A 26226-nucleotide genomic window follows, 5' to 3' on the forward strand; every position below is an offset into this window, starting at 1 on the left:
AGATTACTGGAGTAGATCATAGAGCGGGCATGCAGGGTCAAAACCCTCATCAACATCACAATGGTTGCCAGTTATGAATGGAAACATATAAACAATGGCTTTATGTTATTTGCATGAATCAGGAGCACACATAACAAGCCTATTTTTTTTTTTACAGTTTTGGTCTGTACAAATGGAGCCTCCAAGAATGAATGGCTTGTCTGTAAAACGTCAGGCTGTTTTTGTGTGAATAATGGCAGCGTATTATTTTCCTGGCACTTTTATTGCAAACCACCATGGGATCTCTCATACGTCAGATTCTAATAATGTACTTGCTCGACTCAATCTAAAATTGAGTGTGGCATTTTTTTTTTAAATTTAGAATTGCAATCATTATTAGCCATGCCCGTTTCAGTCTAGGAAGTGTCACATCAATAAATGAGCTTTTGAAACGCTTAATGAGACCATGAAATGCCACATGCTCCATCAGCCTGGTCTTTATGCCACACAAAGACAGTCACAAAGTTTTCATTTATCATTAGAAACATGCTTGTTTGTTTTGTACTCATGTTAATTTCATATGGTTTATGAAATTCTACAAATGTCATCTGGTGTAACCATGAGGCAAAATATTTAAACTTGTAATACATTTGAGTGTAGAAGTTTAGAAACTAACTTAATCATTATTTTCCAAAATGTTATTCAATAATATTTTCAAAAAAGGATAATACAGTTTTATGCAAATATAATTAATGATTAGTTCATAAATATTATTGTTTTTTGGGAGTTGCACCACATTACATTTTACAATCTGAACTGTCCTAAAATGTCAAATAATGTGATATTTTAAGACCGATCTTGACCCAATCTTTTATAATTTATATACCACATGACTGTTTTTTTTTACACACAAATATTAATAAACACTTTTATTAGGGAAAAATGTTTTTTTTATATTTTATTTTATTTTAATTCATTTTTAATCCTTAAATGTTACAAACATATTTTTAAAGCAAAATCCTAAAAGTTTAAATCATCTGATATTTAAGATATATACTTTTTTTGTTCCATCCATCTATCTGGCCCCCAAAATGTTTGTGCTTATTGGGTCAACAAGTTGGCGTTGGTCTCACCAAAGTCATATTTAAAAGAACAATTTTATTGGAATATATGATCATCATAGAAAATGTTTACTGAAGTCAATGTACAATATGCGTGAGCTGCAGAAGAACAGTAAAACTGGAAAGAAAACATTGTGTTCTATGGAAGAAAGAAAGTTAGTCAAATTAATAAAAATTAGTAGAATCTAGTAAAATCTAGATTTCTAGTAAAATCTCCCATTTCTCCTTGAAAGAGAATATTGTAATATTCTTAGTTTTTCTTTCTTCATTCTTCTTGCAGGTGTTATTTTAGTTTAGTCTATTCAGGATGTGTTTGCGTCTCTCTGCCGCTCGTAGTCTTGTAAACAGAGCAAATTGAACAGCAGCCAGATGTACTGGCCAATTGAATCCACCTGCCCTTCCCTCCAGCTGTGGCTCTGAGCTGTGATTGGTCGAGCTGACTGTCTGGCCACATGTAGGGTGGGGTTCATTACCCTGCAGAGCTCTAGTGAGAGAAAGAGAGGTAGAGCGGGGTTTGTAACTGTGCACCTTATAGACGGAGGCTCCCGCACCCCCCTCAGACCCACACTGCAGCAGAAAGGCTATTTTTAGATCCTTTCCATGAGAAGGAATGATGCTGGGAACTTGATTTTGATGCTCTGTCTCAACTAAAAGCCCATGTTGCTTAGTTTTGCTTCTTTGATAACTGTAGTCTTATGTAACAGGAAACCTTTCATTTTGCAACACTTATCAAACCAGAATAACTAGAGAATGCATCTGGATAATGCAGTGAATATTTATAGGTCAATTTATAGGTATAGGTAGTTTTTAGGGTTCAAATATTTAAATATACAGAGACACAACTGATTGGTTGATTCCCCCCAAAATTATATATATATATATATATATATATATATATATATATATATATATATATATATATATATATATGGATGGATGGATGGATAGTGGTTTAGGTTGTTGATGGATGGATGGATGGCGGGTTAGATCATTGGATGGATGGATGATATATGGATAGAAGGATGGATAAATAGATAATGGATGGATGGATAGCAGATTGAATGGATGGATGGATGGTGGGTTAGATCATTGGATGGATGGATGGATGATAGATGGATAGAAGGATGGATGGATGGATAGATAGCGGATTGGATGGATGGATGGCGGGTTAGATCATTGGATGGATGGATGATATATGGATAGAAGGATGGATAAATAGATAATGGATGGATGGATAGCAGATTGAATGGATGGATGGATGGCGGGTTAGATCATTGGATGGATGGATGGATGGATGATAGATGGATAGAAGGATGGATGGATGGATAGATAGCGGATTGAATGGATGGATGGATGGCGGGTTAGATCATTGGATGGATGGATGGATGAAGGATGGATAGAAGGATGGATTTATAGATAGTGGATTGGATGGATGGATGATGGATGGATAGATAGCGGACTGAATGGATGGATGAATGGACAGATGGGTGGATTGGTGAAAGGATAGATGGTCAGATTTCTGTAATGATTCAGTTGAATGATTCATTTCAAGAACAGGCTCGTACAATAAGGGTCATTTTCTAGGAAAATATAATAGATGGATGAATATTGGGTTAGATCGTTGGATGTATAGATTTAGTTTCTATATACAATTAATGGAGGTTTTTCAATGAAGGACTGATTCAGAAGTTCATGAGTCTTTTTGAACAATTTATTACAAAAATAGGCTTAAAAGAGACATTTGCTAAGAAAACATGAATCGTCATATTTTGTCATTTTGCTATATTTCGTGGTTGGTTGCATTTTTGTATCTTTAGAATCAGTTCAGTCTACAAACTCACAATAACAGACTTTGACTTTAAAATATTTATATTCTGTCAGCTCATTTAGCATCAATTTTTTATGTTGCATAAGCTTTCTGCTAGCATTTTCTCCCAAGTTGCTGCAGACACGTACATTCGCTCACACACACCCACTTTGCTTTGCTGATTATCTGTTACCTCTGTAAAGACAAGGACTGCATAACACTGCTGCATTAATGTTACTCTGTGTGTTTGTTTGTGTGTGTGTGTGTGTGTGTGTGTGTGATGATCCATTAGTATTTTAAGCGCATTATGCTGCTTCAAACTGTACTGACATTTCTCCCTTCTCCTCGAGGTGGACAGACTGGCCGGCACAATGAAGGAGGAGAACTTGTTCCGCAGACGGTTCTCTCTCTGTCCCACAGCCACCTCGCCTCCCAAGATCGACCCACGCTTGCTGACCCGCAACCTGTCCTATGGAGGAGACAATGAACTGTACCCACTCAGCCCAGGTATCCATTCAATTCCTGAATGTGTGGAAGCACCACATCCTTCAAGCACAAGAGACACATGCAGGAGCTCACTGCTTCTGAGTCACTACGGTCGTAGAAAATAGTTTAAGTTAAAGGCTGTGTGACCGTGGTGATTGATGTTAACGCTGTGTTTGTGTGCTGGTGTGGGTGTGTGTGCGCGCGCGTGCTCATGTGTGTGTTCTGCAGGGAATGAATCGGAGAGGAACGGTTTGCCCTTACTGAGGGACGAGGTCAGCCCGGTCCGCTCACCCAGCAGCACGGTGCGTTCAGCCTCCTTGTAACTGCACGCATGAAATATGACCGCATTATAATGCAGACGGGAAAGAAAACGGCCATAACAAATCTATAACCTCAGCTACCAGTGCTAACTATCGCTGCTAGTTAACCTCTGACTAGAGTGTTTTTTTTTTTCTTTTTTCTGAAAGCTGCTAAATAAAAAAAGATTAAAGGATTCGCTAGACCTCTGCTAATGTAAAGGAAGTGAAATGACCTGCAATTAGCGCATTTCAAAACTCAGCCAATCACAGCCTCCCGTCTGCATTTCACTCCCCAGACAGTTTTCTGTGGGTTAAAAGCTTTTAGTGAGTCGGAGCTCACATCTCCGGCACATGTAAAGTGCATCTGTCCGTATCATGTGGTTTAAATGGGTGAATATATGGTAAAAGCCTTCCATTCATTCACCATATGAGACATTTAACTGTAATACACAAAGATGTAATGCAACATTAATGTGTGTCATTTGCGAATAAACGGAAAAAGAAGCTTTTAGCATCAGCTGCATTTAACAACTATTATACTAATTGATCTGTCAGTAATTTAATTAAATATATAGATATTCTGGTAATATTTTGATTGTTCTGTTCTTACCTCTTTTCTCTTCTCACCTTCAAACTATGTGCATATCTAGATCTATTTATCTATATCTATATATCTATATGATGATCTCCTTTATCGATTTTATTGATTGTTTAATTCGGCAAAATAGCGTTACTGTTGTTTTTCTGGACTCCACTATTTGTGTGAACTGCTTTAGAGGTTAATTTGGGTCTAAGGCGAAAAATGTCTCCATATTTAGGTGTGATCTTCAACTGACACCCACAGCTGACCAAACAGACTTGCTGCATTTAGCCTGCTGCCTTTTGCTCTAAGTGTGAAAAAGTTGTGGCTTCGTTTATTTCACAATTACTATAGTAATATAGTTAGACTAACATAATATAATTATAATTATTATGGCAGGACTTTCTAAAGTCAACCCATTTGACGTAACATGAAACAGAATATTGTGAAATGTCATATTTAGCCCAGGATCAAGTATTATGAAAGCAAACAGGGTCAATTTTGATCTTATGTTGACTTCAAAATGAAAGTTAAATGGATTTTTTTCTTTTTTGGCTTCAGTCCGAATCCAGGATATTTATCGGTTTGGAGAAGGAGTCTTCCTCGCCCACGGAGAAGCTGGCAAGGAAAGAATCGCTTAAGGTACGATGTTCTTCCCACTCCATACAGAGTTCCTGACCCAGTTTCTCCAAACAGCAGCTTGTTCATGGTGTCAGTCAACAGGTGGACGCCATTTAACCTGCGTACAGGCATTTCCTGTACTAGAGAAAATACTGAGAAATATTATTCAGATATTTAATCCAGCTTTTCATATGGTCTCTTTTTCTCCTTACTTTGAACAGCTACACATTTTATTTAACCAGTTTGCATGCATGAAAGGTCTGTGACTAATAGCGTCCTGTGACATTTTTGGACTGTCATATGGCTTCTTACAAATAGCGGTTAAGTTTGCCAAATTCAAAACATCAGCCATGTTCATTCCTTGTTTGTGCTAGAGAATTACATTTGCACAGAAATATCCCACTCTTCTTTGGAAACACATTTATTTCAGAGACCCATACGTTCTTTTATAAAAATGAGTTTTGTTTTGCTTTTTGTTTTACTTTATTATTGTATTTTTATTTTTAAAATACTGAATCTAATGAACCACTCATCGAGTGTTGTAAACCAAAACTATCAAAAAGTTAACTGAAATTACAAATATTAAATGAAAAACTTTGTTTCAGTTAGAATTTCTGTTTAATTTCTAATTTGTTATGTTCATTTAAGTTCTGAATTTACTAATGCTAAAACTGAAATGAAAGTAAATACTGCTACATTTATAATAGGTAAAACTATATAAAAATGACATAAGTATGTAACAAAAGTACTAAAATGAAATAAAACTGAAATTAGAATTGAAAATTTTAAAAAGTTATGTCAAAATAATAATTACTGTATTTTTTATTAATCATTTATGAATATAAATACAGTTTCTAAATGCAAAATTTAAACAGGTTTGAATTGTTGTGAATCCAGCTCTAGATGAGTGATGTCTGCATTGTCCAATCAGAGTTCTTCTCCACAATCTAAAATAAAATCACAGTGCATTGACATTGTATATGCTGCACTCTAGTGTTCAACAAAGTTTTTAGATATTTTATGTCTTGCAGACCACTTGCGCCCCCTAGCTAATACTTGAACAATGTATTAAACCTTGACCTTTCATATGATAGGTTCAGAAGAAGAACTATCGCCAGGAGAAGAAGAGGGTCGCCAAAGAACTGTCCAGTGCACTTAAGGATCCAAGCGTGGTTATTATGTCCAACTGGCTAAAGGTTGGTAAACCTCATCGGTTTTCACTTTAACATCGAATATTTTGGGATTTTCATTAAGATGCACTTGTTGGATGTATCAGATTCGAGGCTCATTGAAGAGTTGGACGAAACTGTGGTGCATCCTTAAGCCCGGCATTCTCCTGATATACAAGACGCCCGGCTCAGATCACTGGGTGGGAACGATTCTTCTCAACGCCTGCAAGCTCATCGAAAGACCTTCAAAGAAGGACGGATTCTGCTTCAAACTCTACCATCCACTGGACAAGTCCATATGGGCCATGAAGGTTAGACACAAGCTTCTCTGAAATGTGACGTTTGACTTGAACTCATCATTGGGATTGATTGGTATCGGTGTTTTTTCAGGGCCCTGAAGGAGAATCTGTGGGCTCCATCACTCAACCCTTGCCTAGTAATTACCTGATCTTCAGAGCGGCGTCCGAATCTGATGGTGAGCTTTGGTGTTTGTCCTCTGTGAAACTGTCTTCTCAATATGGAGTCCATTTGAGGATCACAGCCTGTGGTTTGCTCCAGGACGCTGTTGGATGGATGCTCTGGAGCTGGCTCTCAGCTGCTCCAGCCTGTCGAAGATGAGCGCGAAGAGCGGCAGGGATGGAGATCTGAGCGGCTCCTCCGAGTCCTCACACATACTGCAGCTGCTGCAAAGCTCGGCTCTCACCGACCAGGACCTGCTGCAGTGAGTCTGATCTCTCTACATCAACACACTGTTGAGCGTGTTCACATCAGATACACTGCAGCTAAATGACATATTTGTACATGAATGTAATGAAATATTAACAGAAATCATTTGGTTAGAACGGTTCACATTAAAATCTATGCAATGAATTTACATGAAAGTATAAATTCTACAGATTTTTTGGGTTGGTATCGAAAATATTTGTGTAAACAATATGACTAAATTAAAAGTGTGAAGTTTTCAAATAATTATTGGTCAAATTGTTGTTGTTCTCTGGTAAAAAGAGCATTTAAGAAAATGATGTGACTAAATGACATGGTGTATAAACGTATAAATTAGTTTTGGAGAATAGTTTTTAGTACCGAAAATATTTGCGCAAACTAAGTATGACCAGAGAGAATTTATAAGAGACATGCCACTTCTTCAATCCTCAATACAACTATATAAGGAAAACCCGTAACGGCAAAGATGGCAGTTGTATGCACATGTCCCACCCCTACCGCTGGAAACCCAATCATCTGCTTTTAACAGTCAAGCCAGGAAACATTTAAGCCTATCGTCAGGTTCCACAGTTGAGGTTTTGCGACAGCGGAGACGATTTGGCGAACGAAAGTTGTGGTGTGTGCAAGATCAGATGGAATCCACAGAAGAGGGTGATAACAACGCGAAGGCTCGGTCTACCAGTTAAAGCATTTTATATTGTGACATTGAGCATTTGTTTAAGTGCTTGGCTCGGCACCGGCATTCTGGATAGAGACGTAAATGAAGTTGTTGTCGTGAAACCTTTTTTTTTTTTCAAAACTGTTCACATCAGATACAGTGTGACATGAAAATATAAAATATTTAGATAAAAGGATATGATTAAATTGAGACAAACGAGAAATATTCTTCAATATTTTTGTAAAAAAAATGTTAAGCCCCGTTCACACCAAGAACGATAACTATAAATTATGAATTAATTATAAGTGGTAGATGAGCGTGTGCTTAGAATAAATGATGGTATGGTCCTGTTTATTCTAAGCGCACGCTCATCTACCACTTATAATTCTCGAGCTCATTATAGCAGGATTGATTCTGATTGGGTGTCAATGTTTGTGTCGTTCATCGTCTCGAAAAAAAAAAGTTTTGAAAGTGATTCCAACGATATTGTTTCTCTGTGCCTTTATCATTATAGTTGTTGTGTGAACTCTGCTATTCTTTAATATTGAGAACGATTTTTAGAACTTTATTTTTATTATTAACTTTATCGTTATCGTCCATGGTATGAACAGACCTTTTTTCTTAAAAAACAATTACGCTGCAATTGAACATATAAAAACAATATTTCCTGTAATGAAGTAGAATGAATGAATGAATGAAATGAATGAATGAATGAAATATTTTGGATTTGTGAAGGAGTTCATATGGCTTCTCATGTATGTTGCTGCCATTGGATCCCAATTTCCATAGCCTTTGTGACTATGTGGGATAGTTTTGGGTTTGAATTTACCTTGTATCATTTCCAGATGCAAGCTTTTCAACAATTATTATAATCAGCCACCTTCAGAGTGTGTCATCGTAAAATGACCTATTACTGCTCTTACGAACCCTTTAATGCATTAAATGGATGCTTAATGACTTGACGGACATTAAACAACACCCCCAAAATCAATATTAAATGCTTCATTGCCTCTCTACATGTACAAAATTCTAAACTCAATTTGTACACCTGGTTACAGTTAATACCGTTTCACCACTCATGATCTGCTAAAAAATCTAAGGTTTAAGTTGTAAACTCTTCTTTGTTTGTTTTTAAGCTGACAACAATGGCAATATGCAGTCATTTTTCTAGTTTATGTTGTTTTTTTCTGGGTTTTTACCATATTGCTATTCAGTGGCTTGACAATCCTCTAAAACACACAGATGTTCATTATTATTATTGCTTCTTATTATATTTTTGTTACTCCATATAATTTAATATAAATGCTAAATACTTAAATACGAAATAAATCAATAAATATATTTAGTATTAAGAAAAACTATAGTGCTAATACTGTGAGACCTACAATATCATCAATCAAAATCAACAGCTAAAATTACAGGCGTATGACCATGACATCAAATCTGATTAACCGCCAAACATTAATAGCAGATCTACATAATAATCAAATTATATTCCAGTGGGATTCAAAGTGTATTTAAATTACAGTGTTTCTGTACCTGATAGGAAGTGAAATAGTAGATGTTGTTTGCCAGTGATATCCTTCAGCTGTCAATCATTTATGTATCCTAAACCCCACCTCTTTCTAGCCACTTTGAAGCTCTCGTCCAATCAGCTGCGCCCTACAGGTTTACGTGACAGGCAGGAGAGCAGGAAGAGATGAGGAGAATGTAAACCAAACACCACCATCAGCACACACACACACACACACACACACACACACTCGTACAAGAGCGTCAGACAAGCTGTGAAGCAGGAAAAACAGCTTTGGAAAACACGTTACTGCAGAGCTTTCCTGTGCAAACACCAATACAGACAGGAACTACAGAGGGAAATCACTGTGTTTCCACTGTAAACAAAGACTTTTTCTGAGGTTCTCTCATTTTTTTGTTTACCAATCTTTGGATTTTCGGGAATAATATATTCTTGGCAAGGTAAGGACTTGTTTTTTTGCTTGTCTCGCCGGTCGCTCTTGCTGACAGCTGGTGACGCAGGACAGAAGCTGGTTTTCCTGTGATCTCTGTGTGTGGTGGACACAAAGAGATGATTTAATGTCACGCTCATGCTCAGATTATTAATCTAAGACTCTTTTACCAGTCAAATGATTCATATTTCTCTGTAGAGATTCGTTGCCTATTGCAGAAATTTTGAAAATAACATTCACACTAATAAAATGAACCTCTTGTGACCATGGTGACTGCCCTGTCATTCAAATTACTCGCAAAGATGAACATCATGTGGTTTGTTGCTTTGGCAACAGATCAGGATGGGCTTTGAACGTGAACATAATAATAAATCTCACTGAGATAAAGCAGAACAAGCGATTAATGTTAAAGAAAATCTTTTTTTATTATTTATAACAATTAAAGAATAAATAATACAAATTGTATGTGTTTGTGTGATTTTGTTAAAGTTTGAATAACTCCATGTTGGAAAACCATATGGAGAATGACGCCAACTCAGACAAATCAGAGAGGGAGGCACATGAAGACTCGGACAATGCAGCAAATGAGAATGGAGGCAGACTGACGGAGGAGAGCGATATGGACCAATCAGATGACATGTGCCCGCAGGCCACGGTGTTTGTTGAAGAAGCCCATGAAGAAATGGGAGAGGTGAGAAGTTTATCACAGTGTCTGTTTGGTCTAAATGAACTGCTTTGTATAAGCAGAACTAGTTAATTATGTTTTGGTTATGCAGTGATGTGTTAAAAGTGTCATGTTGAAGACATTTCGAGATTACCGTAATCGATTGAATTGATATCATGACGACAATTTTGTGTTTAATGTTCACTCAGTGCTATTTTTCACTTAAAATGTTTAAAACCTAAAGAAATGAACAAGACTTATGAGTCGGCATGAAACAACACAAAAAAATGGGTGCAAATTATTGTCTGATTGAAACGTTTTTTGAGAAAAAAATATTTGCATAAATTACAATATGACTAAATTAAAAGCATGAAATATTGGTCAAAATTTTTGTTGTCCTGTAAAAAATAACAATCGAGCATTCATAAAACATTAAACCATTCATATCTGGTACTATGCGCCTATATGAACTGAACGCATGAATTATTTGCAAACAATTTCTGCAACAAAAACGTCTCTGTTACAAACGTAACCCTCATTCCCTGATGGAGGGAACAGTGATGTTATGTCTTGATAACATAGGGGTTTACTTGAGAGCCCCAGACTGCTCTGACTTTCAGAGAAAATGGCAATGGATTTTGCATACCCCATGCATCCAAGTATAAACAGGCAACAGGTGAATTCACTCATCAGGTTTCACACTGAGGAGCAGAGAATTTGTTCCTGGCAACCAGCGATTCATAACATCACCATTTTCTCAATCAGGGAACAAAGGTTACATACATAACCAAGACATTCCCTATCTGTCGGGTGTCGTTGATGACATAAGGGGTCCATGGAAAGCACCACAGCCTGAACCCTGTCACAACCCTGTAGCAAATGTTGAAAAGTACCTAGGAGTAGGGAGGAACGGCTCAACGCGGAGACTGTAAAATCACATAAAGATGTTAGGTGTCAACCAGCCCGCAGCTCAACAGATTTCTGCCCGAGAGGCGCCAGTGCCCAGGAGGAGGCAACACTCAGAGTGGAGTGGGCTCTCAGCCCCAGGGATCATGGCTTGCATTGGGATTGGTATGCTTACAGGTTCACCACATTATCTTGGAAGAGGGTAGTGGGAAACTTGGGCACCTATCCAGGCCGGGGTCTCGGGACAATGTGAGAATAGGCTGGACCAAACACAAAGCACTCTTCACTTACCGATAAAGGAAGTGAGCCTGTTCAGGAGCATTGTCTTAAGAGACAGGAATTTATGCTCAACTTAATTTAGCATCTCAAAGGGACCCCTCTGAAGTCCAAACAGGACAACAGAGAGATCCCAAGAGGGTATCAGAGGTGTCCTATGAGGATTTAACCTTCTGGCACCCCCCAGGAACCTAACGATCAGGTCAGGGAGTAATACAGCTGTCAGAGGGAGGACTCTTGGGAAGCAAACAGGTCTACCTGGGCTTCCCCGAACTGATTCCAGATCATCTGGATTGTCTTGGAATGGAGTTTACATTCTCCAAGGAACGTGAGCTGTCATGAGAGCACATCAGCTGCACGATTGAGCTCCCCCGGATTGTGAACGGCACACAGCAACTTGAGCCACGTCTCAATCATGGAAGAGATCATTGGCGAATTGTGACATGCAATGTGATTGCGACCACCCTGCTGGTTGATGTATGAGACAGCTGCAGTGTTGTCTGTGTGGACCAACATGTGCTTGTCTTGCAGCAATGGCCGAAACTGCCACAAAGCCAGATGCACTGCCACCAGCTCTAAGCAATTGATCTGCCAAAGCAGTTGAGGCCCTGTCCCCGAGCCCTGAAGCTGCCTGCCCATTGCATGTAGCACTCCAACCCATACTGGAGGCATCGGTCGTAACAACGACATGCCAAAACACTTGTTCTAAGGGCACCCTAGCCCACAGAAAGGCAAGGTCTGTCCAGGGGCAGAATAGTCGGCGACACTCCGATGTGATGGTCACACAAAGTGCAATGCAATGCCATGCCAATCTTGGGACTCAGGAGTGTAACCAGTGCTGAAGTGGTCTCGTATGAAGCAATCCGAGCAGTGTGACTGCGAATGCCATATGCCCCAGGAGTCTCTGAAAGTGTTTCAGAGTTACCGCATTCCTGCACCTGAAGGAACTTGGGCAGTAAAGCACTGACTGGGCATGCTTATTGGTGAGAAACACTGTTATACTAAGAGTCTTACTCCATACCGAGAAACAAGATATTCTGCAAAGGGAAGAGTTTGCTCTTTTCCCAGTTGACCCAAAGCCCCAACTGGCTGAGGTGCCGGAGCATCAGGTCCCTGTGATCAAACAACTGCTCTTCCATAATGGGGAAGTGGGCATCAACATCTCTATTGGGAGTTTTCGAAGGGCCAGATTCAAGACCTTTCTTTTGCATGATGAAGTATGGGCAGTAAAACCCTGACTTTTATCTCGGCTGCACAGCAATCTCGAAGCGCAGGACGGGGACATCTTGAGATGCCACCAAAGTCTTGAGAATGCCGCTGAACCTGGGAGTCAACTGGTGAACTGAATCGCTTAGCCGAGTCAAGATGTCTGAATGAGCTTCTAAGCTTCGTGCAAGTGAAACCCAAGGGACAATTGACTGCAAAAGTTGGTTCAGCAGTGGGAAGTCTGGATAAACGTGAAATATCCTCAAACATTTTATTATTCTCTAAATAAAAAAAAGGATACTAAAATTAAACTTTTAATATAGTCTCCAAATAAAACAGTTATTGAGGTGTAATATTTTTGAAAAATGGGTGCAAATTATTGTCTGATATAGAAAGTTTTTTGAGATTTTATTTTTAAAAAACAACAACCAGAGATTCACAAAATTCTGATAAATTTCTGATATTTTAGGCTACGAAACAATTTATAAAACATCCATTCATATGTATAATTATTTTTTTCCGCTAAATGAATCTGACTGTATGAATTGCTTAAATTATTATTATATTTTTTTTTCAGGGTATAATATATATATATTCTCACACATATATACATATATTTATTCTATGTATGTACGTACATGCATATTGTGATTTTCTATTTATCTATACATATTAATAAACAACATTAGATAATTAGGGTTATAAGATTATTATAATTATTTTAATTACTGGTATATATGAGATAAATATATACAGGTATATATGACATAAAAATATTTTTATGTCTTTATTTTTGCCTTTAAATCCTGATTTGTCACTTTTGACCTAGATGGAAAACATTAAAATTAAGGATCAAATCCAATCAAATATGTGTTTTATAAATGAGTCCTCTGGTATAGAATTAGGGGTATTATTCTACATAGGGTGGTCCGCTTCATGGTGGCAGCCATTTTAACATCATTGGACCAGCCAAATACTACTTACTATATTTTACTAAGCCCCAAATATAGAACCCTTCTAGTTGCAGAATAAGTTAATCATGCCTGTGAATATCGCATTTCCATGACTGCATTGATAACAAAAACTGATTCTACATCAACACCAATAGGGGTCAGTATAAAGTCAAAGAGTTGCACAGTATTGGCCAATGAAATGGATGAACAATTGATTGCTGCACCTTTAAATCAGTCAGCAACACCAGCAACTTTTATTAAGAACATGAATGATAATAGGTACATTTGCCTTTATGCAGTTAGCAGGTGCTTTTTATTTAAAATGACTTGCATTGCATTCAAGGTGTATTAAGGTATATTTTCTGTTGTGATCACAGGCTGGCGAGGCGTCGCAGGTGGAGACAGTCTCTGAGGAGAACAAGGGTTTGATCTGGACTCTCCTGAAGCAGCTGAGGCCAGGAATGGACTTGTCTAAAGTGGTTTTGCCGACGTTTATCCTGGAGCCACGTTCATTTCTGGACAAGCTGTCGGATTACTACTATCATGCTGACCTGCTGTCCCAGTGAGCACCTCATGAGCATCACTACTGCAACCAGACACTCTTTACTGAGACTAGCAGGTTTAGCTTTGATTGGGTTTGTTGGAGAAGAGATAAAAGTATATATTTGTGTTTCAGGGCTGTGATGGAGGAGAGCCCGTACAGCAGGATGAAGCAGGTCTTGCGCTGGTATCTTTCAGGCTTCTACAAGAAACCAAAGGTGATGTGGATGAAGTGCTCTTTTTAGATTGAGAATCATGAGCCAATTCATATAGAAGCCAAGTTTCCATACATGCTTTTTATTCATATTTTGGCATATCACATAAAAAAAAATCACTGTATCACTGGACAAAAACACTCAAATTTACAAAAGTTTTTAAATGTTTTTTAATGTATTCTCTTAATTTTACCAAGGTCATCATTGCTGCATAGATCATTAATGTCAACAACAACAACAATAAAAATTAACTGAACAGTAGTGTATACTTCTGAATTATGTATTTATCACTAGGGTGTGTGTATGGTTTATATTTACACTAATTGTGTTTCTCCAATGTCTTTCAGGGGCTAAAGAAACCATACAACCCTATTCTAGGAGAGATGTTTCGATGCTGCTGGCTGCATCCACAAACAGACAGCTGTACATTCTACATCGCAGAACAGGTGAGACTCTACGATTACAATTAAAGTAGCTGACATTGCGTTTAATAAAAAAGAAACAAAGCCAGTGGCATTTTAAAACTATATGTCCTTTTTTGGACAGTTTGTGGTTGTCTAAAGGTCTGCAGTGTGAAGTGGTTAGTCTGTCTTCCTCTGCATACAATGTAAACATGACAGCAGTCTCTGTCCGTGATAACGATGGAAACCGATAAGCTCGTGTGATAAGTGGTGGACTTTCGTACTTTCAGGTTTCTCATCACCCTCCAGTTTCAGCTTTCTACATCAGCAATAGGAAAGACGGATTCTGCATTACTGGAAGCATTCTGGCCAAATCCAAGTTTTATGGTAAATAACGCTCATGCTGCAGTTCAGATACACCGTAAATGTGCTTTTGTTGTGATGTTGGTTGTAAGTTCAGTGTGATTTCTTAAAGGGAACTCGCTGTCTGCTATACTCGATGGGAAGGCCAGACTCTTGTTTCTCACCCGAGATGAAGAGTATATCATCACAATGCCATACGCTCACTGTAAAGGTGATGGACCCTACATTTTTATAATTAAATAATTTTTAATTATGCCTTATATATAGTATATAGTAAGAAAAACTACACCCACAAATAATAATTAATCAATGTATTTATTCTTTAATATCAGAAAACAAATCCTACATTATTTTGTTATTATTTACTCACTCTCTTTTAATTCTAAAAACATATGCTATTATTTTTATTATTTGCAATGAAATTAGGTAAACAATAAGAAAGCGGTCAAAATCATTTTGTTTTTCTAAAAATATATATATATATTATTTTAAAACTTCTGAAAGAAAACAAACTATTATAAAATAAAACAAAAATTATAATTTATTCAAAAATGTAATATATATAAAAAAATGAATTGCTGTATTTATTTAAGTTGTTTTTTAGTAATAATATTACTAAACAGTATTATACAATAAAACAACAATTATAATTTGTTGGAAAATTTTATATATTACTTTTTTATTGCTGTATTTGTATAGGTTGGTTTATTATTAATATTACTAAATTCTTTAATATATGTTTTTAACTGTTTTAAACACATACACACATAAAAAATAGCTGACTATGTTAATGTCTTTCTTACAGGGATTCTGTATGGTACAATGACATTAGAACTTGGCGGGAAAATCACCATTGAGTGTGAAAAAACACAATGTTACACTGAACTTGAATACAAATTGAAGGTGAGTCCCAAACCTAATTATGCGACTTATTTATTTTTAAAATTATAATCTTACAGCTGTTGTCTTTTTCTCTGTCCCAGCCTTTTCTTGGTGGCTCTTGCAACGTTAACCAGATTTCTGGAAAGATCCGTATGGGGGAAGACGTTCTGGCTACAGTAGATGGGCACTGGGTAAGAATCATTTCAGACACTTGCGTAGAAGAACAGACATTTCTTATAAATACCAAAATAAAGTCAAAGTTAATCATAATTATAAAAGCAACTACATAATCATAATTGAATCTAAAATAAAATATATTGTAAAATAAACAATACTGAATGTTTATTCTGTTTGCAAAATGTCAGTGTTTCAAGTATTTTGTATTTGTGGATTGTTTAATCAGGAATATGTGGCAAACGTAATCCTTCAAGTGTCTCTTCAAAGATAAGACACAATAAGACAGAACTTTCTTGATTCCTATGGGGGAAATGTAGGCCAGACTTAAGCGCACAAGTACCGAGATTGCTTATCTGAGCGGCTGACAGCACATGATCTCACAGACGTCTTTCTGCAGGACAGTAAAGTGCACCTGACTGAGAAGAGGACGGGCCAGCAGGAGGTGCTGTGGAACCCCAGTCCTGACATACGCAGACAGCGGCTGAAGAGACAGGTGGTGCAGGTGGACCAGCAGGAGGCGTTCGAGTCTGAGAGGTGCACAAACACATTCAGAAGCGGGAGGGTTAAAGACCACAGGGAAAGAGAGAGCTGCAAAATATAGTGGAGCACAAAATGTTCATCAGAGCTGTCCTAACACAAGAACACATTTTGGTTTCAGGATTTAGAACAACTTTGATAAAAGGTTTTGATCCACTTCACATGTTGACTACTTTGTATTATCCATATGCAAGTTGAATTGTGATTTAGCATACATTTTATTTATGTTTTGTTTATTTTAATTATTGTTAAATACTTATTATACCCCCTGTATGTGTGTATATATATTGAAAATTGATCTGTTTTAAAATCGTGGTGAGTCTCCAAAAATAAATAAATGTATGGGAAACACATCCCACAGCACAACCACCTGAGCCCAACTTCAGTCTACTCATCACCTGAACTTTAACTGCATTTGTAGAAGGCACCGCAGCCAGACCGATATACACAACACAGACCGGAAGTTAACTTAGGGCCAGGCGCGTGTGCCCGATGAAACGTCTATATATATATATATATATATATATATATATATATATATATATATATATATATATATATATATATATATATATATATATATATATATACAGATTTATTATTTTATGTAGTGTTTGCATTTTTTTTTATATACCTTTCATTCTTAACATTTATAAATCATTACTTTTTAAGACCGTATTTTTTGGACTATAAGTCGCACCTGAGTATAAGTCGCATCAGTCCAAAACTACGTCATGATGAGGAAAAAAAACATATATAAGTCGCACTGGACTATAAGTCGCATTTATTTATAACCAAGAGAAAACATTACCGTCTACAGCCGCGAGAGGGCGCTCTATGTGTTCAGTGTAGACTACAGGAGCACTGAGCAGCATAGAGCGCCCTCTGGCAGCTGTAGACAGTAATGTTTTTTCTTGGTTCATGTCTCTTAGTTCATTTCTCTTGGTTCATGTCAAATTAATTTTGATAAGTCGCACCTGACTATAAGTTGCAGGACCAGCCAAACTATGAAAAAAAGTGCGATTTATAGTCCTGAAAATACGGTAAGTAGGAATGTAACGATTTACCACGAGCCAGTTGAAAATCGATTCAAATATGTGATGATTCAAATCACTTGAAATGCTAAACAAATTGCGACTCAACTAGGGGTAGGAGTTTATATGAATGCATGTCTGAGGAGAACTTACTGTCTTTAGAAAAGTTAAGATGGTATTTTTTAATTTCATCTCATCTCTGTATAATGCATATTAAAGTTCATAAGTGCAGTGTTGCTTTGTTTACAGCAGTAACCAAGGAAACGCTTTAAATGCCACCTGCTGGTAGAGAGTGGATCTGCGTCTCGTTCAGCTCGTCTGCTCTTTCTGTTTCATGCTGATATTTATATGTATAGTTTCACAAAACTGAAGTCGAACCATTCTGTTTTTGCTTCAAATTTCAAAATGATACAGTTAATTTAGATTAAAACCTGCTCATGTTGCATGTATGCAGCTTCTTTGTTTGGATCATGATTAAAATGCAGTGGTTGCCTCTAATTTTAAATGGAAAGAGCACAGACAAAGCCTTATTTTGCTTATATGAAGAGATTTCTTTCATTTTTGTCACTTGTTTATTTGATTTGGGGCTTGTTTTAAACTTTCTAATTAGTTTTATTATTTACATTTGCATTATATTTAAATTTGGTTATTCAGCAGATGCTTTTATCCAAAGCAACTTAATTATGAGGACAATAGAAGCAATCAAAACCAACAAAATATCAATAATATGCAAACGCTATATTAGTTAATTATTATAGTGTTATATTTCAATTTCACAAAGAAACATGCGTTTTTGTCCAAGCAATAATAAAAGGACACATTTCATTTATAATTTGTCTTAAATCTCATTTTATTTTTTTTAATCAATTCTGAATTGAATTGTGAGTTGAGTGAATTGTTACATCCCTATTTCTAAGCTATTTTTGTTCAAAATAAAAGCCAGAAATTGATTTCCCTTCTGGGGCTCTTCAAAAAAAAAAAAAAAAAAAAAAAACTCAAGCTCTGGTAAAACATGTTCAATAATAAATGAAAGCATAAATTCTGCATGCTTTAGAGTTTATACATGACTGTGAGTGGAGAAGGATTTTTATTGGTGTAGTTACAGGATTTACCAACAGGTTTGAGCTTCTAACGCTAACCAGTCAAATCTTGTTGAAGACTACAAATCACTCTTCGATCTCTGGAATCTTGACCTCTAAATCAACTTTGCAAAGTATCATTAAATATGACCTTAATGTTCTGGTTGATATTATAGCAGCTGTAAGATGTGCTGTGACCTAGCAGTGATGGTGGTTTGGTGTGTTTTCCTGCAGGCTGTGGCAGCATGTGACCAGAGCGATTAACGATAAAGACCAGATGAGAGCCACGCAGGAGAAGTTTGTGCTGGAAGAGGCTCAGCGGCAGGAGGCCCGAGAGCGAGCCGAGCGGCCCTGGAACCCACGCCTCTTCACCTTCAACACCGACACCAATGAGTGGCACTACAAATACACCGAGTACGTCCACAAAACCTACTTATCAAATCTGTATATGCTTTCATTACAAGTCATTATGTAATATTATAGAAAATGTTGTATATTTTATTTATTTTTACAAATTCATTGTAATAAATCAACATTAATAAGTGAATTACGGTATTTTCATTTATTATTTTTTAATATTTTGATCTTAAAATCATTGCTTTTTTCCGAGCATGTTTAATTGCAAAATTAGGCCGTGTTCCAGGAACTAATAATCTCCTCGTCCCGACTCTGTTCTCAGCACTAAGCCGTGGGATCCGGAGCGCTGTCTGCTGCAGTTTGAGAAAGACGGCGTCATCCAGACAAAAGAGAAAACCCGGCGCAGAAGCTTCTCCTACAGCCGGAACTGGGCTGCACAGCAGAAGGTGAGTCGCAGAGGTTCCTAGTGTTGATGTATGTCACCTGCTGGCCCTTCAGGGTGGGTTTGGTTGACACGCGTGTGTGTTTGTCAGGTGAGGGTGAACGGCAAACACAGGAAGTCGAGCAGCCAGCCGTCCAGCTGTAGTCAGAACACAGAGAGCAGCAGCAGCACACCAGAACCCAACCACGAGTCATCCGACAACGAAGGCCAGTCATCAAGCCATACACAAACACTGCTCCATTCTAAGAGCTTAATAAATAGCTCTTCCGGCAATTAAAATAGTTCATCAGTCAGACAGTAGACTGTTACAAAAGCTTTAGATGTGACTAATCCAATCAGATTTTCAAACTTTGTTCTTTGTGTCTCAGATCCTCTTGACTGTAACAGATTAAAGTAAATGTACTTTACGCTGTATATTACAGTAAACTAGCTGCACCTATACAAACAATTTGGACTTTTAAGTACCCATAGAATAGTTCTTAAAAGTCGGGTGATTGTTTTAACAGCATATGCATATGTGGCTGATTAGACAGAGTAAAAAATATATATAATAAATGAAAATAAAATAATTTATTCTAAAAATAAAACAATTCTAAAATGAAACAAATTTGTTAAAATATATATATATATATATATATATATATATATATATATATATATATATATATATATATATATATAATAAATTCTAAAGCAATCAGTTTATTCTATTAAAATTTTTTTCGCGTATTTTGAAATAAAATAAAATTAAACTAAACTTTCTTGAAAAGATGTATTAGAAAAGATATAAAAATATTATGATAATGAAATGCAAAGATAAAAAAGATTTAAAGACATTTTATGATAAAATAATCAATTATGAAATAAATGTATTTTCAAATAAGAAAATAAAGTATGAATTCTAATGACCAAAATAAATATTTTTTTTTTCTAAAATAATTATATTTACTCTAAACCAAACAAAAAGAATGTTATAAAATAAAAGTATGTATTCAAAAACAAAATATATATACAATCAGAAATAAATATTGATCCAGATTCCAAAACAGTTTAAATCTTTAGATTTTTATATACAGTATCTCAATTTGACTTCCTCAGGTTTTATGAAGCAGTGTGCAAGATGCACTAAAGAAGTGAAAGACATCGTCCTCATAGAGGCCTCGGTAGCAGCTATACAGAAAACACAGCAGGACATCCAGAGGCAAGTACAGCCTGAGACATACTGTACTTTTCATTACAGACATACTGTACTTGTCATTACAGATGGCATAATAACTTCATGTTTCTCTGCTGTTCAGTATTTTATTTTAATCACACTGATCCCTTTATCTTCAGAAACCTGAGTGCACTGGGACGCCAGATTGCGCGGCACAAGACCGCAGAGGAGAGCAAGTCCTTGAGCGGCCGCCACTGTCTCATCCTCTGCATGCTGTTGCTCTTCCAGCTACTCATCAACTACGTCTTCACTTGAGATGCTGTCACCTAGAGACCATCGCCTAGCAATAAACACAGCCAAACTATCACCGTCACACAGCCCCTTGAATGCACCGTAATGTTGCTACCATCCGTAGCCACACCATCAAGCACTAAGCACTTCAATTAGAGAGAAAGAGACTCTTGTTTTAATGAATATGACCGATAATCATTTTAGAGTGGATGTAAAACACTGTACTGCCACTCTCAGTAACTGACGTGTTCCCTCTTTCCTACATACTTCCCTTTCTCTGCAATATAGGTCATGTATTTGTGGCATATTTGAACGCAGTTGAATGGGTTTGTGTCTTTGTGTGCATTTCCCACAAACTCCTCTTCCATTTATACACCGGCCTTAAAACTGATGCCAAAAAGGGGGAAAAAAGAAGCGAAAAGGCAGTGAAGTCCACCAGTGCAGTTGTATTATGCTTACAAGTGAACGTCTGACCACACATATTTGCTCATTTTATTATTTAACCAAAACAGTGTTTCTGTATAGAACAATACAAAGAAGAGTAAATGTTTACAAACTTGATTGTACACAAAGGAAACAATGCTCGGACACCAAATGCGTTGTGTAAATGTAGATGAAGTTAACAGAATTGGCGAAAGCACTACGATAACAGAATGAACAATCAGCCATAAGACTATGGCAACCCAATTTAACATTTAATCCTTAAAACATACTAGTATCCAGTTTCATACTACTAGTATTTTTATTTTTTTTTTGCTACTAGTATGTATTCCATTAAATTCTAGTTCTTATTTGTCAGCTAATAGTAATTATTCATTACATTTTCTTAGTTGATATTAATAAGCTACTAGCTCTTATTCATTAACTTGGCCTCCTAGTGATTGCTCTTTAGCTACTAGTTCTTATTCATTAGCCTACTAGTAACTATTCATTAGCTAATAGTGATTTTTCATTAGATACTAGTGTTTGTTCATTAGCTACTAGTGCCTATCCATTAGATACAAGTTCTTATTCATTAGATACTAGTACTTACTTCAGTAGTAACTAGTATCTATTGTTACTAGTAACACATTTAACATTTTTGCTGTTGACTTCTATTGGAATTTTTCACTTGCATATTAACTATTTAGTTCTAACTAGTATGTATTACAACAATGAGTAGTGTATTTTTAAATATTACTAGTAAGTATTCATTAGATACTAGTACATATTTATTAAATACTAGTATTTTTCATTAGAAACAAGAACCTAAATAGGTACCAGTATCTAATAAAAAGTATCCATACTTGTAGTATTTCATTAAAAATCGTACTAGTAACATTTGGTTTAAGTACTAAAATATAATAAATGTGTATTAGTATGTGTTGTATAAATACTAGTATCTAACGTATAAGTACTGGTATCTGTTTAATAGGCTCAAGTGTCTAATGAATAAGTACAAGTAGCTAAACAATAAGTACTAGTATCTAATGAATAAGTACTAGTAATGTAATAATAGGTACTACTGTCTAAAAAAATTAGTTCAATAAGTACTAGTACCTAATGAATAACTACTAGTACTAGTACTAGAAAAGTACTAAAAACTTCTTATCTTGCAAGTCACAAATCCTTTTCACTCTAGTTACGGCCACTGTAGATTTCAATAAAAAAATTAGAGATTTAGCATCTTATAAATATGTACTATTATCTGTTGAATAATAACTAGTAGTTAATCAGTAAATTATAGTATGTAATAAGTTGTATCTAATGAAAAGTGCTAGTATCTATTTAATAGGTGCTAGTAGTATGCTAATAAATACTAGTATGTTGTAAGGATTAAATGTTAAAATGGCTTGACATAATAATAATATTGATATTCATGATTGTTTGTTGAGGATTGGGTAGGTCAGTCACAATAGTGACACGTGAGGCCTTCTGGGAAGTTCAAGTTCATTGAAGTTGCTTGGATCAAGTGCGATATGTTCAATAACGAATGTGTGACTGATTAATCGAAAGTGTATATACATGTATTTGTTTGGAACAATTGAATTTGGGTGTATTTATTTGATCATTTCACATGATTTGTTTTATATGTAATCGTACTGTTTTTAAGAACACATTCATTCAGGTTTTCTGGGAGCAAGTACAGTTGAGCATCAGATTGCTTTCTCTTTCTGACATTTTTTGTTGTGAAGTTTCGAGTGACTCCTTGAGGGGAAATATTATGGTCAAAGTACAAAACTTCCAATGCAGGATTCAAATAGGAAAGTTGTGCTTGAATGATGCTTTTGCTCCGGAGCCATAGTTCAACCCATTGGAATTTCAAATTATTTTTCATTTCCTTTTTTCTTTTTTACAGAGCACAGTATGTTATCTTGTCTGTCAACTGAATTGAATGAGATGTCAATGGCTCACTGTTTATTAATGATTGTTGCAACTACAGCACCACAGTAAAGTTTTACATTTCAACATTTTGCTTTGTCATTTTTGAAACATTCACATATAAAATAAACCCATTTAGATCACCTTTACAAAGATTGTTCACCATTTTACCAGTATAAGCCATACATGTCCTAATAAGTAGTGATATATTGTGTTATGGTCATAATTTGAAAGTCATTTGGCAGTTATCCTAACTTTATTTACAATTTGAAATAAAGATTTTTTTTCAAGAGTTCATAAGTAAGAAAGGAAACCAAAAAAAAAATCAGTTAAGAAAAAACACCTTAGCAACTGCGTTGTAATACCATGGAAACACCCTAGATATGCTAGCGGTAGCAACTACTTAGCAACATGCTAGCCACTCAAAACACATTAGCAGCATGTTAGCAGTAACAGTCACTTAAGGTGACTAAAGATCCAAAATCGTTAACTGAGTTGATAATACATTTTTTTAGGTATACACTTGTTGTGTTAAAAGTATGTTCTATATAGTATGAATGAAATATGAATGCAGTACATTCACCATGTTGCTATTGTCATGTTAACGGTGTGCCATCAATATCACAGGCATTCACAGCTCCTCTCCTGAGGCCTCATGGGATTGTAAAAATCAAATGGAAGGTCATATGTAGTTTCACCTAGTGCTTTATGGATACTGTGAATCTGGACTTAGTATTTGTATCATATATTGTTTTTTGGTTACTATATACAGTACTGTAGTAGGGAAGAAGAAGTTATAACACCTTAACAGCATGCTAAACCACTTAGAACATCTTAGCGGCTTCTTTTCGATATACTGGTACCCACCAAAACTCCTAAGCAATCATCTGTCAACTACCCACAATCCCTTGCAATGTGATGGTGTGTTTTGTGTGTAAGAGATGGGCAAAAAAGTTCAATTTCTGGTTCAAAGTCCTTTGTTGGAGTTTTCGTTTTCTTGTCACAGCAGGCAGTCGCAGGGCTTGTCGGGACGTGGTAAAAAGTGTATTACTGTTTGAAAACCCCCTTCCTTCCTCCACTTCCTTGTATAAATGCAGGCCTGTGGAATGAAAGAGGACTATTTGCGGTCTGCTGTCTGAGCTGGTCAAAGGGAAATATAAATAAGAGACAACCTGCCTCAATCCACCTACGGGTATCTAGTTGATTTTCATGGAAACTATGACTGTAGAAAAAGCCTCCAGGCGGAGGTTGGGTGTGGTTTTTTGGGAGCGTCTGAGTCAGCGATCCAATTCCAAGCCATACAGCCGTAGGTTAGAAGACGAGTGCTATTTTAGATCACCATCTCTTTCATGATCCCTTGGTGTCAGGATGTTATGTTGCACAGTCATGTTAATGCAGTCTCTAGGGATACCAATACAGAAACATGAAGATTAGCATTTTCAGCCTTGAGTCATCTGATATAAGTTTACTTGGTAACTGTTTATTTGTCTTCATGGTGATCATTCAGTTCATTATACCATTTGTCGGCTCATCACACTGATGGACAAGTCTAGAAAGGACAACTACACTAAGGCCTTCAGGCCACATATCTGCGAGTGGGTGCATACACTGGACCTTTGTGTTCGGATACATGTGGGGGAAGACGGAAACACTCCGAAAATGCAAGGCCTAATTAGGTCACATATTTGCTAGACTCTACACAAAAGAATTCCTGACTCCTACAGTAGTGTATTGTGCTCTCTTGGACAACAAAATATGTACATAAGATTTGATGCCTGAGGACAATTGATCTATCAAATGATGAAACCTCAATAGATCATTTTAGGTGGAAGTGACCCATGCATGACTGACAGAAGAGCGGGTGTGGGTGTTCAAACAGTACTTCTGTAAGTTAAGACCCTCGGAGGAATGGCGGATCACTTGGGTTCTTACTGTCATACCTTTGTTTGTTAGCGGTTTCTGGACGCTTTTGGCGTGGCTCCAGTCCCGAGGCCTGCAAACAATCTTTGTTCCACTGTAATGTCTCCAGTGCAATCATACATTTGGAGATTTGCTCTTTAGGAATGTGTCTTTAAACAAGGTGGTCTCTGTTGTCTTCTTCATGTTTCTAGGCATGTACATATTAGGTACACAGTGTCCCATTTAAAATTGAGGTTATAGTCTTTCTCGAGACAGTCAGTAAGACCATATTTAGTGTTGGGCGATTGTGTTAACCTGTGAGATTGCGATACACTAGGTAAAGAAAAAGCTTTTTTTCTCCACCTGAACGTTTTTGTCTTTCTAGAAGAAAACTGTCTGGATTTTAATCATTGAGAAGACAAAATTAAAATCTTTGAACTGATACACTATAATATCATGTTAATTTTCTTAATTGTTAACTTTTCATAGCAAGAGTAAACCAGTTTAACCAGGGTAAGGCTAAGAGCAGCCTAATGTTACCAAATATATCAAATATTTTCAAAAAATTTCCAAGTTTCTGTGAGTTTCTTCTGGGTGCCTACTGCTTGAGATGCTGGTAATGGCTCCAGCATCCCTGTGACCCAACATAGGACAAGCAGTTTGGAAAATTGATGGATGGCTGTTAGTCCCAAAAAAATGGCTGGTAATATGTCAGTCAGATATTAAACAACAAGTAATGCATCTACTTCCAATTAAACTTTTAAAGTGCATGTAAACATACAAAAGTTACTGTTAGCATGCTAGCCAGCTGAAACCCTCTCTTAGAACTTGTTTCTGGAAAATCACAGACACTTAAAAATATTAAAATTACTAAGGGAAAATGTAGAACTGTCTTAAGCCCCTTTCACACTGTGATTCCGGATAATACATGCTAATGTGTCCCGGCAATTGTTCCCAGGTCTCTAGATTTAGCTTCTTTCACACTGCCAGTGATTTCCCGGAGTATGTGCATGCGTTCACACACAACCCATAAAGGTCCCGTAATGACACGTGACATCAGGGCGTGACGTGTAATGTACA

At 36.6% G+C, this 26226-nt stretch overlaps 1 protein-coding gene across 1 annotated transcript in view; it reads left to right on the forward strand.

The window, feature by feature from the left end:
• The window catches only part of LOC128014454 (oxysterol-binding protein-related protein 5), a 47501-nt gene extending 24167 nt beyond the window's left edge, over positions 1–23334 (forward strand). The window contains exons 2-22 of the mRNA XM_052598039.1: positions 3258–3414; positions 3622–3695; positions 4834–4914; positions 5988–6089; positions 6170–6373; positions 6453–6537; positions 6621–6783; positions 9897–10098; positions 13790–13974; positions 14089–14170; positions 14515–14613; positions 14859–14955; positions 15044–15142; positions 15737–15834; positions 15915–16004; positions 16388–16524; positions 18875–19054; positions 19320–19443; positions 19531–19645; positions 20538–20640; positions 20775–23334. Of these exons, the coding sequence (XP_052453999.1) occupies positions 3279–3414; positions 3622–3695; positions 4834–4914; positions 5988–6089; positions 6170–6373; positions 6453–6537; positions 6621–6783; positions 9897–10098; positions 13790–13974; positions 14089–14170; positions 14515–14613; positions 14859–14955; positions 15044–15142; positions 15737–15834; positions 15915–16004; positions 16388–16524; positions 18875–19054; positions 19320–19443; positions 19531–19645; positions 20538–20640; positions 20775–20910 (2592 nt within the window). The 5' untranslated portion in view covers positions 3258–3278 and the 3' untranslated portion in view covers positions 20911–23334. The remainder of the gene's footprint in view (positions 1–3257; positions 3415–3621; positions 3696–4833; positions 4915–5987; positions 6090–6169; positions 6374–6452; positions 6538–6620; positions 6784–9896; positions 10099–13789; positions 13975–14088; positions 14171–14514; positions 14614–14858; positions 14956–15043; positions 15143–15736; positions 15835–15914; positions 16005–16387; positions 16525–18874; positions 19055–19319; positions 19444–19530; positions 19646–20537; positions 20641–20774) is intronic.
• Positions 23335–26226: the final 2892 nt, after the last annotated feature.

The sequence above is a fragment of the Carassius gibelio genome, chromosome B25 (genome assembly GCF_023724105.1).
Source record: "Carassius gibelio isolate Cgi1373 ecotype wild population from Czech Republic chromosome B25, carGib1.2-hapl.c, whole genome shotgun sequence".
In the NCBI taxonomy this organism is placed as follows: Eukaryota; Metazoa; Chordata; class Actinopteri; order Cypriniformes; family Cyprinidae; genus Carassius; species Carassius gibelio.